Source organism: Periplaneta americana, chromosome 14 (genome assembly GCF_040183065.1).
Source record: "Periplaneta americana isolate PAMFEO1 chromosome 14, P.americana_PAMFEO1_priV1, whole genome shotgun sequence".
NCBI classification, from domain to species: Eukaryota; Metazoa; Arthropoda; class Insecta; order Blattodea; family Blattidae; genus Periplaneta; species Periplaneta americana.
Window position 1 is genome coordinate 108,252,065 of NC_091130.1, and position 17,717 is coordinate 108,269,781.

General features: G+C 33.8%; 1 protein-coding gene across 1 annotated transcript; it reads right to left on the minus strand.

The window, feature by feature from the left end:
- Positions 1-5,986: 5,986 nt before the first annotated feature.
- LOC138713631 (probable Golgi SNAP receptor complex member 2) lies at positions 5,987-16,889 on the minus strand. Its single transcript, XM_069845878.1, has 4 exons — positions 16,663-16,889; positions 16,469-16,574; positions 10,069-10,236; positions 5,987-6,389 (listed from the first exon to the last, which is right to left on the minus strand). The coding sequence occupies exons 1-4, from the start codon at positions 16,797-16,799 to the stop codon at positions 6,144-6,146; spliced, it is 657 nt and encodes a 218-aa protein (XP_069701979.1). The 5' UTR covers positions 16,800-16,889; the 3' UTR covers positions 5,987-6,143.
- Positions 16,890-17,717: the final 828 nt, after the last annotated feature.

The following is a 17,717-nucleotide window of genomic DNA, read 5'->3' on the forward strand; positions in this document are numbered from 1 at the left end:
CAACTCAGAGCAATCAAGCATTGAACCATGGTATTTTGTATCTAGGATTCTATTCCCCCCCCCCCCCCAAGTCAGAAATCTTAATTCGCACCCTGGCAACATACTTACATTGTCTCTTCTAATGTTACATTATAACCATTAAATTCTCTTTACAGACAGTACCTTAACTGTGCTTTATATACATATCACATTTTCTGGGCATATATGTCTATGCCCTTCATCAGTCATCTTTACTATAGAGCAGCAATGGACAAATAGTATGTTGTGTTACACTCATTGTCATTACTTACAGAATGATATCATGAAGTACTTCATCCCTCCTCATATCATTCTGAACTGAATGGTATCGATCAGTTGCAGTCAGTGTCAGATTGGGACTCTTCGACCTGTTTTGGAAACAATCGAAGCGAAAACACGAATTTCTTGTGTGGAATGGAAAGATTAAATAAAATCCTTTCGTTGCCAAACATATCAAGTGTTTACTTTACTTCAAAATATTACATAGCACGTACAAATCAACATTTGAAGGCAATGCAGACTACATCTTTATGCAGAAATCAAAGAAAGGTATGTTTATAAAGTGAATTACCATTATAAAATTACGATATATTTTTTTTAGTCCCAACTGAATTTACATTTCAAGCTAGGAATTTGTTGGACTACTACATAAACTTATCAGAATCTGTGTTTTTTTAAGTGAAACGTGAAGCGCTGCAGGAAAACCATTCTTTTATTACTTTTGCTTTACCTTCGCTGCAGCAAATTCAAACACCGCTTTATGAGTTTGCTGCACAATCCATCAAGGTGGAATGCGTGTTTTGGTCTTTTGCAATGTGTATTATTGTTAAAATCGTCTAGTAACAACAATTTCATGTCCTTATCATGGAAGTCCAACCTATTTTAACATGTTCGTTTCTTTTAAGGTTAAATTTATTACTGCAGTAATAGAACCCAATATCAATTGTCCACCATTTTGCAGTCAGCTGACCGAATTGCGTTTTTTTCCGATCCTCTTTTTGGTGCAGCAAAGGCATGACGCACTTTAAAAAAGAACACACGGAATGTCTTTCAGCTGGATGAAGATAATCTACCACCATCTGACAAATTTCTACAACCTAGTTATGTGATTGCCTAGGAAATACTAAGATCTAATAAAAACGTTTTGAAAAAGGAGAATTTGTTTAAAAAATGTAGGGCCTATAACAAACGTATCTGAAATGATGCGTACTGAAGAACTACAATTCAGATTAATTATTAATCATCATCATCATCATCATCATCATGGTAACCACAAGCGGCAATTTAATCACAAGGTCAACTCAAGGCAGTGAGTTCTGGGAAGGATTAGCAGTGTGGCCATGGCATAGAGCGAGTTCCGAAATTGCGGAAAATTTTCCCTGTTGAAGTTATGAACACTGTAATGAAACTATATTCTGTTTACCTCCAGATTTCCAGTGAAGTAAACATCATGGTACAAGTTATAAGGTAGGCAACTTGGTGCTAAATCCTGAAGAGCAAGTTGCAGACTACATGAATCAAAATACGACTTAAACTCATTGTTGTTTCAAAGGCACCAACCTGTCAGTCAACAATTGACAAAATATAAAAGAAAATGAGAAATATGTAAACACAATTACCCACGTAAAATAAAACGCATTCCCATATATTAATTCGTCTTCGGAGTAATTTCTAAACATTCCCTCGTCTGTACTTGTCATTTACATAGATTTTATTGAAAATTTGAGCAATTAAGCAGCAGACCAAACCAAATAATCTAAAACTGGAAGCTTAACATAACTTTGTTTTTCTGTTTCTAATTTAAAATTCATTATCACCTAACAATGATTAAACCAATTGATTCGTTCTGGCTCCAAGTATTATAGCTGCTGAATCCATCTTTATCGAGGACGTCTCTGGTCTCATTTTGCCTCTCTAAGGTGATAGTTTAAGCTTCTTCAGGGCATTCTATCAGTACAGACTAATTATTTAGTCCTGACAGCTCGGCGACGCAAAAGAGAGGAAGTAATGGGAGTAGTGGGGAGAGCTCCGGAGTAGAATAAGGGCGAGCGGTCGGTAAGGAATGCAGTACAGCTTAACTGTACTAGAAACATACCACTCTACCGCATGCATGACATCCGATCACTCTGAAGGCAAGAAGTGACTAACCCAAACACCCCTTGGCATAACTAAATGGACTCAGCTCACCCAGGCACACATTGTCGGTGACTGTCAGGACTAAATCGTACTGTACTCATTCTACTGGCATGCTCGTATACCACTTCTTCCTATACTCTCTTATTTTATCTTTTAAACTGAATATTTGCAGTTTGTTTCAAATGTCTTCATTGCATATTTTTCCATAAATTGTAGATATTTCATTTTGGCAGCTTCAATTCTTTAAATTGTTTGTTCTCTATCTTTTCCTCCTTTACAACTTATAGATACTCCTAAATAATTAAAATCTTTTACTTGTTCTAATACACTATTTACTTGTTCTGTAACACTATTTTTGGCTCGTATTTCTTTGCCCCTTTAGGCCATAACTTTTGTTTTTGTTGAAGAGGTTTCTAGGTTGTAATCTTATGCGATTTTGCTTAGTTTGAAAATAACTTTTTTCAGGTCGTTCTCCAAACAAGATGTTATAGCCTCATCGTCGCCGAACAAGTGTGTATCAATAGGGACTTTATTAATTCATTTAAAATGAATAAATTAAAAATTTAAATTAATTAGTTTGCTAGTTTTAAACTCAAGAGTTTTTAAAGTAATGACAGAGCACATTCACAATAATTTTAATATTGTTTAGTCAACTGTCTGAAGACAGGTCTGAACCTCATACCTGATATCAATAAGGCATCACTCTTGAGGCAACTAGGCCGGAGATAATGGGATAGGGTAAAAGTGCATAAAACCTAATTCTAATGCACGAATTGCTGGTGGTAGAGGACCTCCAAGCATGACTGATCTAAGGCCACAACATCTTAACATCCTTCACTGGTAACCACATCACCACCTTCGCACTGGCTTCAAAATTATTCTTGACATGTTGTACAGAAGAGTAAATAGTATTACAGTATAATCCCGATTATTCATGAGCAGATAATCCATTTTTGCGGAATAATCGTGAATAATTTTGGCTCAATAATTAATTAAAAAAATAAAAAATACTTTGTCATACTTCTTGATCTGCTCCTGGATGTATGTAAGTCTTCAAAGTTTAGTGGAAGTGATTCAGAGGACCACAAACTGAATCTGCCCCCAAATGGAAATATGACCCTTACAAATATCTATAATAAAAGCAAACTTTTTTATTATCTGTGCTTTAGAATTATTCATACCCATTCTCCCTGTCATTAGCCTAGATAATCAGGAGTACACTATATACGCAATTTTTGTACAGATCCAGAAACAAAATTCAGGTGGCCCAAATTTTGTTTCTGGATCTGTTCTTATTCATTTTGTGGGTGTATACGTATATTTACTCAATTGTATATCTGTGTATTTACTAGTAGGTATATTTATGTATTTATAATATGTATATTTCCTTCTACATATAATTTTAAATTTAATTTCCACCATTTGTTCAAAATAGAAGTAAATGAGAACAAGTAAACTTTCTAAGTTTTATAACCTTACAGTGCTTTCAATATCATTATTAAAAGCTCTCTGAAACTTTCGCCACTATGCAGGAAGAGAAAATAGTTTGAGACTCCCTATATCCTTCCACCCTATTTTCATGCGATATGATTTCCACGTGAGTTCTGCCCATGCCTGCTACAGAATTAGAACTGTGTAAATATTAAATTACTACATTATCATCTGACAGGAATCATATTATGACAAAATGGTTTGAAATCAGAACACTTTTGAATTTTTTTACATTTCTGTTGCTTCCTGAGTGTATTGTACATTTTTATATTTATAAAGTACCACATACTGAAACTATTTCCATTCGTAATATTTAGCCTACTAAGTTATTTGTGATATTTAAATGTTGTTCACTAGAATGAATTTCTCTTGATAAGAAAAAAGATAGAAATTCTCACTTTCAAGTTGACATGCACGTGCACACCCATACATACAGTAAATAAATATACATACATAGTTTGAGTTCATATGAATCGTGAAACCAATTACACTGGTCAACAATGATTTTGTTAAATGTATAATTTCTGCTGTTTCTTATGTAATTTCATCTGCTGATTCCAGAAATGAAGTCAGAATTTTCTACCACCCACTTTTTTTTTTTTTTTTTTTTTTTTTTGTAATTTTAGAAAAATTGATTTACTTTTATTGCTATATACAGTCCTTAACATGCTGATGGAAAGAATATATTTCAAATATTTAATTTTATTGCTTTAACAATTGACCTATTAACTTTAGATCACTGTTACCTGTGAAGTCAGAATTCATAAAAATGAATTTTATTCGTCATAAGTCATAAGACTGCGAGAGTTAGTAGTAATTCTAAGCTGAGTTGGAACTTACAATCATGCAACAAGTTTCATAACCCATATTATCTTTGTCCTAATTTTAAGTGTGGTGAAAGTATCTTATAAAGTGAAACGTACTCTGAAATACACAAATCACAAACAATTTTTGTTATGTTTGTGGTTAATTAACTTTGAAAGCACACAGATGAACTTTACTACACTATTTAAAAGAGCTTATGAGTGTTCTTTTGATTGCAAAATAGATGAGGACATAAACTGGGCCTCTGAAATCTGTTGTGCTCCATGTAATTCTATTAGCCCAACTGGTTGGTTAAAAGGATCCCGTCATATGCCTTTTCCAGTTCCAGTAATATGCCAGGAACCTAAGGATCATTCAACAGACTGGTACTTTCTAGGAACCACAGATCAGATGATTGCAGAGAATTTGTCAGCAAACTGATTCAGAACTATAATGTGATATGGTGTCATGTATCTCTCAAAATAACTTCTGAATTCTAATCTATTTTCTGTCTTCAAAACTTTTGGATAGTGAACGACGCACATGGGGAGAATTTTTATCAGGATTTTTCTGAAATGGAAAGGCGCTACCAAGAAAAATGGAGCCCAGACTACTGCTGGACACTCAAAAGAGATGTTTCTCAAGCAAAGTATAGCCTAAAATCTATTTCGCAGACATTTTAGGTAAATAAATATGATTTTAGGTAAAATGTTACCAGGTATCAATACTATAAAAGTCGAAAGTACATTTCACATAATTACTCAAAAACCCTGAGCGACAGAAAAATTTTGGAAACAAATTTGAAATCAGCACGAAAAATGCTATAAGAATCACCTTTTCTTTATCTTTTAACAAAAAATATTTTTAATTTTGTTGACCAGTGTTATTATTTGCAATTGGGAAAGCTGAAAATGTGGCAATATGTAATGTAACTCATTATTCAATCACAACACAGAAAGAGTTCTTTTTGCCACAATGAATACAAAACAAATTATTTATCTTATCAATGATATTCTGCAGAGACTTGCATTACGTCGTAACTTTTCATCTTGTCTTCCAGTCTCAGCATTAAAAATGGAATTTCGGCTAGCATGTGCTCATTTGGTTGTAGAGTATACAAAGAATTGTGCTACTTAATGTGAAAAATGGGTGGTACAAGAAATCATTTACTTTAAAACATTAAAAGGTGATAAGTGTTTCTTGTATCTATCCCAACCCAGAAATTCGATTATAGGAACTATTATTCTGGGCAATTTAGATGCAAAGCTGTCTTCACCCATCTGTGTTCTGTGTGACAGAGAAGATTTAACAGACGGAGATCATCTTCAAATTTGTGATGCAGCTAAGCACATGACTATTAGCATCTCAAAATAGTGAAAAGCAAGACTAGTTATGACTATTGTCAAGTCTAGGACATTGGTAACAAATAAATCAACATTAGTTTAATTAATTACTTCGAAGTTATTCATTTGACTGATGAGTAGGCATAGTCTCATATATCTCCAAGATGCTTCACCACTGATCAACAATATAGAAATAACCAGTAAATATACATTTTATTTTAATAAAACTTAAAAATCACAAGAAGTAATGAATTAACATTTTCTCTTCCAATGATGCAAGTTTAAAAAAATATCAACTTGCACAAAGAGTATGTTCAGTATGTTTTGCGTCTTTCCAAAGATCTACAAGTGTTACGTGAAGTATACTACTACCAGACCTATTACGATCAATGTAAATAACATTCCACCAAGCAGAATGAACTTGTCCTGATATGCCCGTCGTTCTATCAATCTCATTGTTGTATTGGATAGTCCCAGTGTGTTTGCAATGTCATACAGCCGTCGATGTGCACCTTTGATGGTCATTCTTTGATCTCGAAGATTTTCCAGAATTCCTGCACCAGACTGCAGCATATCATCTACTCCACGATTTGCATTCTGTAACATAGTTATATTTAATTTAAAAGTTATAAACATAAAACGAATAACCTCCTATATTCTCAAAGTACAAATAAAATCTACATAGAAATCTCTCCAAGAAACACAAAGGAAAAGTCAATGCTCACTAAACGGACACTGTTGGTGAAAGTCATTGTGATTCCTAACAATAAAATTACAATAATAATTGCTGGTGCAAATCATTAAATCCAGCAGTCATTTAAATTTCTTTTGAAACATTTTCACGACGATGTGTGTCATGTGCCAATTAATTAGAGAAGATCATCCTCTAAGGCTGGGCGCACACTTAATATAGGAAAACTGCTTAAAGCATAAACGTTTTTGCTGTAACCGAAAAAAATTTTGTTTTTTCCAAGAACATTAGAGTCATAGCAGACTAGAAGCATAAACATAAATTAGTCTTGCAATGGCAATGGAGGAAGATGTGGTTGTAGTGTTATGGCAGTGGATGGACTTGGGTTGAAATTCACTTATGCTTGTAAGGTTACGGCCTTAATGAAACGAAAATATTTTTTTTCGCGAATTATGTACTAAGTAAAATAATAATACGAACGTTTTATTGCATGCACGATTAGATGTCCACCCAGCACCCATCCAGAACAGTAAACTACCAGTACGGAAGTTATTCTTATTATTTAGTTCGACTTCGAATTCGTAATGACATTTGTATCGTCTCTACTGTCGTAGACACAGAGCAATGATTGCTATTTGTTTTACCTGGGAGATTATTCTTTCTCATGCTCCTACTGGAGTGACATCTCTATCAGCTGTACCTTTGGCCTCTGGCCTCCGCATTATCTGCTAGTCTTCCTAAACCATGTTGTCAGGAACACCTGCATATTGCACGCGCATATCCACAACCAAATGTTTTGCCTTCAACAATGGTCAGTGTTTGTACTATGAGCAGTCCCAGCTCTGCTCAAACTTGCTGCATCGTGCTGTACAGCATTTTTGCTTTTTGCTCAATTATGCTTAAACTTGCTTAATCGTGCTATATGTTGCTTTAGAACTTTGCTCAATCATGTTTAAACTTGCTATATTAATCATTGGAAACATGTTTAAGCAAACACGTTTTCGCTTAAAGCTGTTTTGCTAGAGAAGTGTGCACTTAATTCAATTCAATTAATTTGGCCATTAGACATACAGTTTTCAGAATAAAAAGGATTACTTAATAACCAATTATAAAATCTAGTTTTGAAGCTATTGATTGGTAATTTATAATATTGACTGGGGAGCTTATTATATAATTTCATCCCCATAATTAAAAAGTTTGTGTTGCTCTTGTGTAATCTACAATATGGAATATTAATTTGTTCACTATTTCTAATTTCATGATCATGTATATTGGCCACTAATGAGTAATTGTCGATATTTTGTAGAGTGTAAAGTACTAGATCATATATATACAAATTTATGATTGTTAAAATCCTTGATTGTCTGAAAAGTGGTCGAAAATGTTCCAGATAGTTTGATTTACATAAAATTCTAATGGCTTTCTTTTGTAAAATCAAGACGCTTCCAATTTTGGTTGCATTTCACCAGAAAATTAGGGCATATCGGATTATCGACTGAAAGAAAGAAAAGTAGGCACATCTTAAACAATTTTGAGAAACGCAAGTCGTTAATTTCTTTAACTAATATAAAATTCTTGATAGCTTTGTGCATATGTATTCGATGTGCTTATCCCATGTTAAACTGGAGTCTATAAAAAGTCCTAGAAATTTTGTGTAGTTGAGTCTGTTGTCCTTATTTATTAGATAATTTAGGCTGAAAGTTATGTTGATAGTTTTTTCTTGATTAAGCAAGAAACCATTAGATTCAAACCATAAAGCCATCTGTGATAGTGTCGTTGTTGAGAGCATGTAATTGATTTAGAGCAGAGGAAGAACATAGGAAAGTAGTGTCCTCTGCATACATAACTGTTATTGCTTTAATGAATTCTGGAAGGTCATTTATTGCTATTACATACTTAGTCTAAGAAATCCACAAAAAGGCTATGATGAAGCATTGCTGAGTTACTGTCTGTTATGAATTTAAAAAACTCAAATATGGCAGCAAAACAAAAAATTTATATATTTTTTAAAGCAGAATGAAAAACTAAACAATTATAGATTAATATAATGCCACCTGGAATACTGGCTGTTTGACTAGCAGCAAAAGTAATTGGACATTATTTGATTGAATAGGTACCAAAACACAGTATTCTTGTCCTTGATAATATGAGCGCCAGTCAATACAAATATGGTCTCAGAAAAGAAATTACATGTAGTAAGAAGTTGCTTCAAACATCAATAAAAAAAGCAATAATGTTTCCTTACAAGGATTTATAATATGATACCTCGTTAAATATTTTATGCCATTTATTATCGTTAAATACTAGTTCTTCCAATTGGAGACAATTGCGAATGAAAATGATACCAGAATTCATTTTCTCTTACAGTTCATTTTGACAAATGTGCAAAAACCAGTACATAAACAGACTGTCTGTAGAAAATTCACAGTTACGGTTCGCTTTTGCTCTCACAGTTGTAAGAGAAGCAGCAAGGGTCTTGTATAGAAATGGTTAGCACATATTCATTTATGGCCGGGAATATAACAGACAACAGTAAATGTAGACACTACAGTTAGCTCCCGTTTGACAATTATCTCACGTCCATAATGAGATTTGTGTCTACTAAAAATATTATACCCAACATTAACACTGTAGCCAACAAACAGCATTCTACTCATGGAACATAAACTTAAAAATATTTGATAATGCCTTCAATTATAGCTAGAGACCTCCTAACGTCAAAAAAATAGCATTGGGTAGTGCTCTTCTAAGCTAATTTCTTTAATTTATGCCCTAAATTAATTTGTATTGAGAATGAAAGCCATAACTTACAATATGTTCTGTAATAACTATAGAATGTTTAGTTTATTATTATTATTACCATATTACCAGTATCATCATCATTATTACAATCATCATCAATTTTTATAATGGTTTTATTGTATGATGTATTTCTATAACAACTGTGTAAAGATCAAAATCTGTTTAAATGTTGTTGTTAGTATATGGATTGTTTTTTTTTTCTTTTAGAAGATGATATTAAGAGTTACATAAATATAATATAAATATTACTTCTCTTAGTGCAATTAGGCCCACTTGTGGCCTTAGTGACATTTATATTATATAGGCCTACAATCCTTCCCTTCACGCTGGACACAATCCTGCATCAGGCCAGATACTCACGGCAACATCAGTGCTCCTAGACATGCATTGTCGTCTGACAAGGGTGTTCTAATTAGAAAATAAAAATTATAAGCCCTTTATTTAAGAGCATTTTAATGGCTGACTTTCATGACAAGTGGCATAAAGACTATGGACATCAAAGAAGAAATAATTATCGAATTAGCTTCAGAAATAGCAAAACAGCAATGAAATACTCTTAGCAAGATCAAGAACAACATGAATACAAGTTAAAAAAGGCAAAGAAAGAAGATGAAAATTTAAAACTAAAGAAGACAAACACAAAAGAAAACAGATCATCTTTCAAGTATCACTGAGAGATAACACATTTTTATGTTGCTGTTGATGATGACGACGATGACGGCTGGTTGGTGGCTGTCTTGCTAAAGAGAATAAAAAATAAAAGAATTAAGATTATCGTTATACCTGGAGAGAGTCTTGATGTTTCTGTGCATAGAACATCTGGCCCTGGTCCATAACTATGCTGGTCTCTCCATAGCTGTTAGGTTCAAAATGGTGATTCAGAAGGGCTTCTCGTTCTCTTTCTTCTTGAAGACGCTGATACTTGCGGTTTCTGTAAGTGTCCAAAGCCGCCTGCATCCAAGACAATTTAGTCATATTCCATGTGAAATCAACTTTACTCTTTTAAATTTTAATAATATTTTAGATACTTCTTATAAACAGAAATGAAAATCTACCTACAGTGTTTCGTACCTCCTAGATATTTATAAGAAGAGTTATTGATAACTGAAATTACAGATACCTTTTAAGTCCCATAAAAATAAACCTATAAAATTTAAAACATTTAAAAGCACGTGTAATATAAGTACATATGTGCCTAATATAACATGAATTTCATGTTGAATCTCAACAAATCTTTGAAGTTATTATTAATTTTATTCAGTAAGTGATTAGTATAATAACCATAATCAAATAAACACAGTTTCTGGATGTAATGAACATCACAATTTTTATTGTCAGAATTTTCTTATAGCATCTCTATGATGAAAAGTCTGTTTACCCACTAAGCCTACTAGAATTTTTTCTTTGGAGTTGGCTGTATGTGAAAACAATCAATTTTTATATTCTCTGCAGTCTACAGCATAATTCAGAGCATGAATTGCAGTATTGCAAATCTATGTTTTTAACATAATTATATATTTAACCTATTCTTAAAGATTTCATATACTGTAATTCAATCTAGTGAAGTGCTACTACATTTTTGTTGTAATGAGGAGTGTATGTGAAACAGCTTTTCTGTTGTAACCCTTTCTAAAAATAACAATATACTCATGTGAAAAATTCTAAAACTGTTAAAAAATGAAGAGCTATTATGCCTATATGAATTTGTTAAATTTTAATTTTGTTGCTTTTTGACAAATGTTAATCCAAAAATACACTGTATTATTAATCAATGCTTTTTCATGACAATATGGCATTTTTAAGTATCACATTAAAGTTTATTTCATGTTCAACAAGCCCAGATACAACTTCCTAGCTCAAATAGTTATGAGTTATTATAAAACACATGATCATAGGAATATGCCATTTTATTAGTTCTGATTTTATGAAGTCAGCAATTCGAAAAAGTAATCAGAATATAAGAATTTAATAGGTATATGCTACTACAACGACAGCATCATAGCCCAAAGTCGAGCCTTAGCCTCCTCAATTTTCTTCCTCCAACTGTCCCTGTCCTATGCTAATCTTCTCCAGGCAATTGTTCTGAGATAGTTCCGAGAATCGATCATTACCACATCTATCCATCTATTTTTGGGTCTTCCAATTGGTCTTTTACCATGTATTTTCACTTCTAAGATCTTCTTTGGTATTCTGTTCCCTTTCATCTGATAAGACATGTCCGGCCCATTCAAGCATCCTTAATTTGATGAAAGTAACAATATCGAAACTTCTATATAATTTATATAGCTCGTTATTATAATGTATTCTCCATTGCATATTTTCTTAATAATAATAATAATAATAATAATAATAATAATAATAATATTTATTTATTTATTTATACTGGCAGAGTTAAGGCCATAGGGCAGTAGTGTCAGAGTTGTAAGGTCCAAAACCGGTTGTGGAACTAGATCGGAGCATGAACTTGTTTATGTCTGTGGAAACACCGGAGCACACGAGTCTAGTGGAGTGCTTCGTTTAGTCTCTATCTGACAATGCTGCCATAGGGCCTTCTCTTACACTCTACCAGGTCACAAAGTATACAAGCAGTTAAAATTTAACAAAAAGTTACAGAACAGAATACTGACATATTACAAAAAGAATAATAATAATAGCATAATAAAATCGACACTAAATAACATGAAAATAATACCATAATAGAAAAAAGAAAGTAAAATACATTGGAATATAGCAAAAGCAACTCATTTAGTACAAATGGTTAATATGGAAAACGTAAGGAAGAATATAACAAAATAGAATGTAATAAAATAATAATAAAAAAGAAAAAAAAAAGAAAATTAAATTAAATTCACAATAAAAGGCTATGATAATAAATTCATCAGCTGATAAAGAGAACAAAAGGGGAAAGGAAGGAAAAGAAATATAGCCTATATTTTTACAAAACTATCGCAGAGAAAAGGGCTTATAACTGAAAGGAAACTGAATTGAAAAAGTGCAATTTTAATTTATTTTTGAAACTAGACAATGTCCGACAGTCTCTGACATGTTGTGGTAGAGAGTTCCAGAGATGAGCTGCAGAGACGGTGGACGATGAAGAGTAGAAGGATGTTCTGTGTTTAGGAATGGAGAGTGTGATATGGTGTTGTGAGCGAGTATCTATTTCGTGATATGAGGACAAATGTTGGAAACGAGAAGCTAAGTAGCTAGGGTTAGAGTTTTGAAGAATATTGAAGAGTAAAGTGAGAGAGTGAATAGTTCTTCGCTTTTTGAGACGGACCCAGGACAGCATATTTAGTGAAGGTGTTGTTGCACTGATCCAAAAATTCTTCTGAGTATTTTGCGTTCAAATATACCAAGTTTAGCTTCTGTCCCTTTAGATAATGTCCAAGTTTCGCTTGCATAACAGAGAATACTTCTAATAATTGTTTTGTATATTTTAACTTTTGTTTCCTTGTGCACACAGATTCCAATATTCCGTTTAATGCAAAATAGACCTTACTGGCTGCAATAATTCGACTCTGTACTTAAATTAATTCGTTATTGTTACTTATCATTACTGTTCCAAGATATTTAAACTTCTCAGTTTTTTCAAACATGTTTATCGTCAGATTAGGAGGGTTGTATATATTCTGTTTGTTTCTTATTTGTGTCATCCGTTTGGTTTTACTTGCATTAATCTGCAACCCGATTTTAGCGGCTCCTTGTTCCAGGTCTTTATACACTTTTTCTATTGCTGTCCCATAACATCCAAGTCATCTGCATATCCTACTATTTGAATGCTCTTGTAAGTGCTGTTAGGATCTATACTTGTCTGTGTTATCACCCAATGTAAAGCAAGATTGAAGAGCATTGGTGCTAGAGCATCCCCTTGTTTCAACCCATTATCAATATTAAGTTGTTCTGTTGTAACACCGTATATCTTCACTTGAGCCATGGTTTGTGCCATGGTCATCTTGATGAGTCGGATTGTCTTTGGATGTATCCCTTGATGAATTATAATTTTCTATAATCCTTGTCTATTAATGCTGTCATAAGCTGTTCTGAATTCTACAAACAAATGGTATAAGTTGAGATTATACTCCCAGAACTTTCCTGTCATGCTTTAACAGTGTACATTTGATCTATGGTCGACCTTCCTGCACGGAAGCCTGCTTGGTACTCGCCTATGATATTCTTGTAGTATTTCTCCAATCTTTTCTGGAGAATGTAAGTGAAAATTTTGTACATTGTGCATAGGAGAATTATGCCTCTATAATTTTGGCACTCTAGTTTGTCTCCTTTTTTATAAATTGGGTAGATTATTTCAACTTTCCATTCACTAGGCATTTGTTCTTCTTGCCACATCTGTTTTACCAGTTTGTATATTGTCTCTACCATATCTTTCCCTGATGCTTTGATTAGCTCTGCTGGTATTTTATCAATACCCTGAGTTTTACCATTTTTCAGCGAGTCAATTGCAAGGGCTACATCCAACTCATCCAGTGGCTCTAATTCTTCTTCCTCTTCCTATGAAAGATTAACTTCATGTGATTCTTCATTTACCTCTGTGTTCAGTAATTGTTGGAAATGTTCTTTCCATTTTTGTAGAACTCCTTGTGATGTGCTGACAATTTCCTCTCCATTTCTAAGTAAATTTGTTCTCGGTACATATCCTTTTCTATTATATTTCATTTCTCTATAAGCACTTTTGAGATTGTTTTCCATTTCTATAATGCGTTTATTCCACAATTCTCTTTTTTTAAGTCTGCATATATAGTTTGCTTCCTGCCGTTTCTTTTGATATTCATTGTACTTGTTCCTTGTCGGACAGTTTAAACAAATTTTCCTTGCTTCGTTCCTTACCTCTAGTGCTTTTTGACAATCATTGTCAAACCAATCGTTTTTCACAGTCCTTTCATTATATCCTACTGCTTCTTCACTTGCTATTCTGCAGGCTTCTTAAGTTCCTCCCAGCAGATCTTTATTTCTTGCTCAAATCTCTCTTTCCGATTTCCACATTCTCTATTTAGAGCTTGTTGATTTAATAGGTATATACTATACAGCAATCCCACATATCAAATCTGATTAAAATACAAACTGGTAAGGTTAAAATTAATAAGTAGGTACTTTAGATTGCTGATCCTTTACAATGATATCCAACTACAGAATGGTCTATAGCATTCCGTGTAGGCTCAAGCAATGAACAACTCAGCTGAACACTTGCCATCACGTGGCTAGCAATCCCGAACTACACAGGAGTTGGAATGACTTAAGTTAGCTACTCAATTCTGAAAAAGGAGCAATAAATTCTGTGTTCCAAGGCAAAGGAGATACGTCAATTTTTGGCAAAAATAATATTTTGTAATATGTTGTGCATCCGGATGGTATCATTGTAGCAAAAGGTGACATGCATATCAGCTCAATTATTTTTTTCTACACCCCACTGTCAAGAAACATGATTATTATGATTTTATACAGTTGTTCAAACTTTAAATGCTCGCTCCTGAAAAACTGCAAGAAATGACAATTTCACGTTTTGCCTTGGAGGCAAAAAATTAAATTAAATTTATGGTCCCGCAGCTCATAAAGAGCTAAGACCAACATTGCTGGCTTGACGTCCACATGACTCAGCAAAGGTGAAAGATCATCCAACCAAAACAAAGGTATTGTATGGTTAGCATGATTATCTACCCCAGCTGTTATAGCTGGCTTCTGTAACCGAATTTTGCTACTTATCATAGCTTCCCAAATTCATCATGATGCTGGTTTGGCACTGGTGCCATAGGCTACACTGGCCATAATTTCCGTAATGCCAGTCCTGGACATGCCCTAGTCCATGATGATATGGCATGGAACAAAAAATAGCAATACCATTAGTAACTATTAAATTGTTGTACATAGGCGGAGAGAGAACCATTTCCTTGGGGGAGGGGGGGGGGCAAAGCAAAACTATTGAATCCCAATATAACGAGATTATGGGGGACATCATTATCTTCTCCCCCCATTATAGCTTGACCTTGGTACAGTATATCGGAATATGATCATTTAATAAAGGTATTGTAAAATAAAGTAAAATTGTAACAAAATATACACATAATTTTGCATTTTTTTCTCCTCTTGTATGGAGGAGGGACCTGAAGGCTTGCACTGCAGCCTGAGGCTTATTGTGCTTACCACTCCTATTCTGTGAATGATTGGGTAGCCGAACGGCTGCGCTCTTGTACAAGTACAGCACGCTGCACCATGAACTTAACCTGGGCTATTGTATGGATGATGTGAATTAATTATGGCAAAATGAGTTCGAGGTCCAACACCGAAAATTACCCACAATTCTGCTTCGATTGGTTGAGGAAAAATTCCAACTAAGTATCTTATCCAAACCACGATCTGAACTTGGGCCCGCTCTTTTCATGTCCAGGTGTGCTAACCATTACTTCACAACGGTGAACCAATTTTACATTTACTTTACCTGTCTACTTAAAAAAAGCAAGATATCATATGAAATGTAAATTCTAATAATTTCATTTAATCTCGTCTTTAAGTTTACTCATTATACCGGGATCACTTTTCTTTTTCTTTTCTGCACTGTTGTGCAGTATGTTATTCATACTTCTCCAAGTGGTTGCTTGAATACCTGCAGAGTTTTAACACATCAGTACAGGATGTTACAAAAAACATTACAGTGCTTCCATTCCTCAAATGATGTAGAAATTCTTATACATTCAGAAATTTAAAATATCCAGATACATAGTCTAAAGCATTAATTCGTCAATTTAAGCACAGAAACTTAATCGTAAACAAAAGCAAGAAAAATCTCTTGAATTCAATATTTTCTAACGTTAACAGAAGGAAAAAAAAAAAAAGACTTCGGCCAAGTTTATGCCCCCCCCCCATAACTCCACCTATGTTGTTCTATCATTGAACTTACCTTAATCATAACAAGTATTGGCCCTATGATTCATACCACATGTCAATTTTCTCTTGTGTAGAGAGACTTCATGCATGATACGTGGATTTTCTGTGCTCCAGTACCTATTTAGAATTTAGTGAAAAACATGGGAGGGATGATTGTAGGTGGAAGAAAAATAAAGTGCATAAATTTGCTCATAATATGGCGTTGTTATAGCAGAAGAAGAGACGATACTATGAAGACAGAAAGATGGGAAATTTTATCTTCAGTAGGCCTACAAATCAACATTCTTACCTGTAAATGCACCTTGTCATATTTTAATTGGTCTATCCGCAGTTTACCATTTGTTCGTCTGCTTAAAGGTTCTTTGTAGATTAAAATATCTAATCTTTCACAGTTGCTGAAAACGAGATAATTACATTATGTCAAATAATATATTAATCTTTAATTCACAAATCCATTCATATCATTTGTAAGGAACAGCCTACCTTGTAACTGAATCTATTCTCGCTTGAATTTCTCTTTCAATACTATCTGAATTTATATCACCAGTTTTCTCCAGTTTTTCGAAACAATGCTGCGTCTCCTGTATAAGTCTGTTTGTTTGATGATATAGTGACTCCATTATTATTATAATAATAAAGTTATCAACACATGTTACTTTAATCAGCTGTTGATGTGGAAGCGGAATAAACCAATTTCGTGTAAACGTCAAGCGCAAATGTGCATCCAGTGTCACCAATACACCGGATTTCTCACTAGATCTGGTGTTTTTCTGTGCTCAGCAGGGTAAAATTTATCAAATTTGTATGCTGATATAGAAATCTCTTTTCTAATTCTCACAGCGGCAAGATTTCATTTTACATTGATAATAATTATATCAGTTTTGTAGAGGTGTGGTGTGAGAGCATTTTTCCTTTACAGCTCCGGAAAAATCACTAACAGATAACTGCGATTGTGTCACAGTGTGATTTTTGTATTATAAATAGGATTAATATTATAGGATGATTCTTGGCGATTATGAATGTTTCTCATCACAAGTTGACAGAAGTTTATGTTTATCGCTCTTCAGCCAATTGAATTTATATATACCGGTGCTATCACCATGTTATAAGTATTGTTTTCCTAATGTGTATTAGTTTTAGAACTATTTCTATATAGATTTAGTTTCCTTTGACGTGTCCAACATCATCTTGTATGATTCTTATAAAAAAAGGACGAAATAACATACATACATACGTCTTATGTCAACAACGGTGATTAGCGCGACGAGTATACTAAAAACAAAACACACTCTGAGCTATGTTATCACGACGTTTGGGCGCGTATATTCGCCCAAATATATTTACGAATGATTAGGTGAATCATTCGTAGAAAAATATAGCAGCTATCGGCAGTGCGTTTGCCTACTGAGATCTGGAGTTGCGCTCGGGCGTGGGTTCGATTCCCGTCTGAGAGGATTACCTGGTTGGGTTTCTTTCGAGGTTTACGCCAATCATAAGGCGAATATCAGTTAATCTATGATGAGTCCTCAGCCTCATCT

Excerpts from the sequence above, each read along its gene's own strand:
- LOC138713631 (XM_069845878.1), bottom strand. The coding sequence starts at position 16,799 with ATGGAGTCACTATATCATCAAACAAACAGACTTATACAGGAGACGCAG. Across the intron at positions 16,575-16,662 it reads AGAATAGATTCAGTTACAAG|CAACTGTGAAAGATTAGATA; the intron begins GTAGGCTGTTCC and ends TCTCGTTTTCAG. Across the intron at positions 6,390-10,068 it reads AACATCAAGACTCTCTCCAG|AATGCAAATCGTGGAGTAGA; the intron begins GTATAACGATAA and ends ACTATGTTACAG.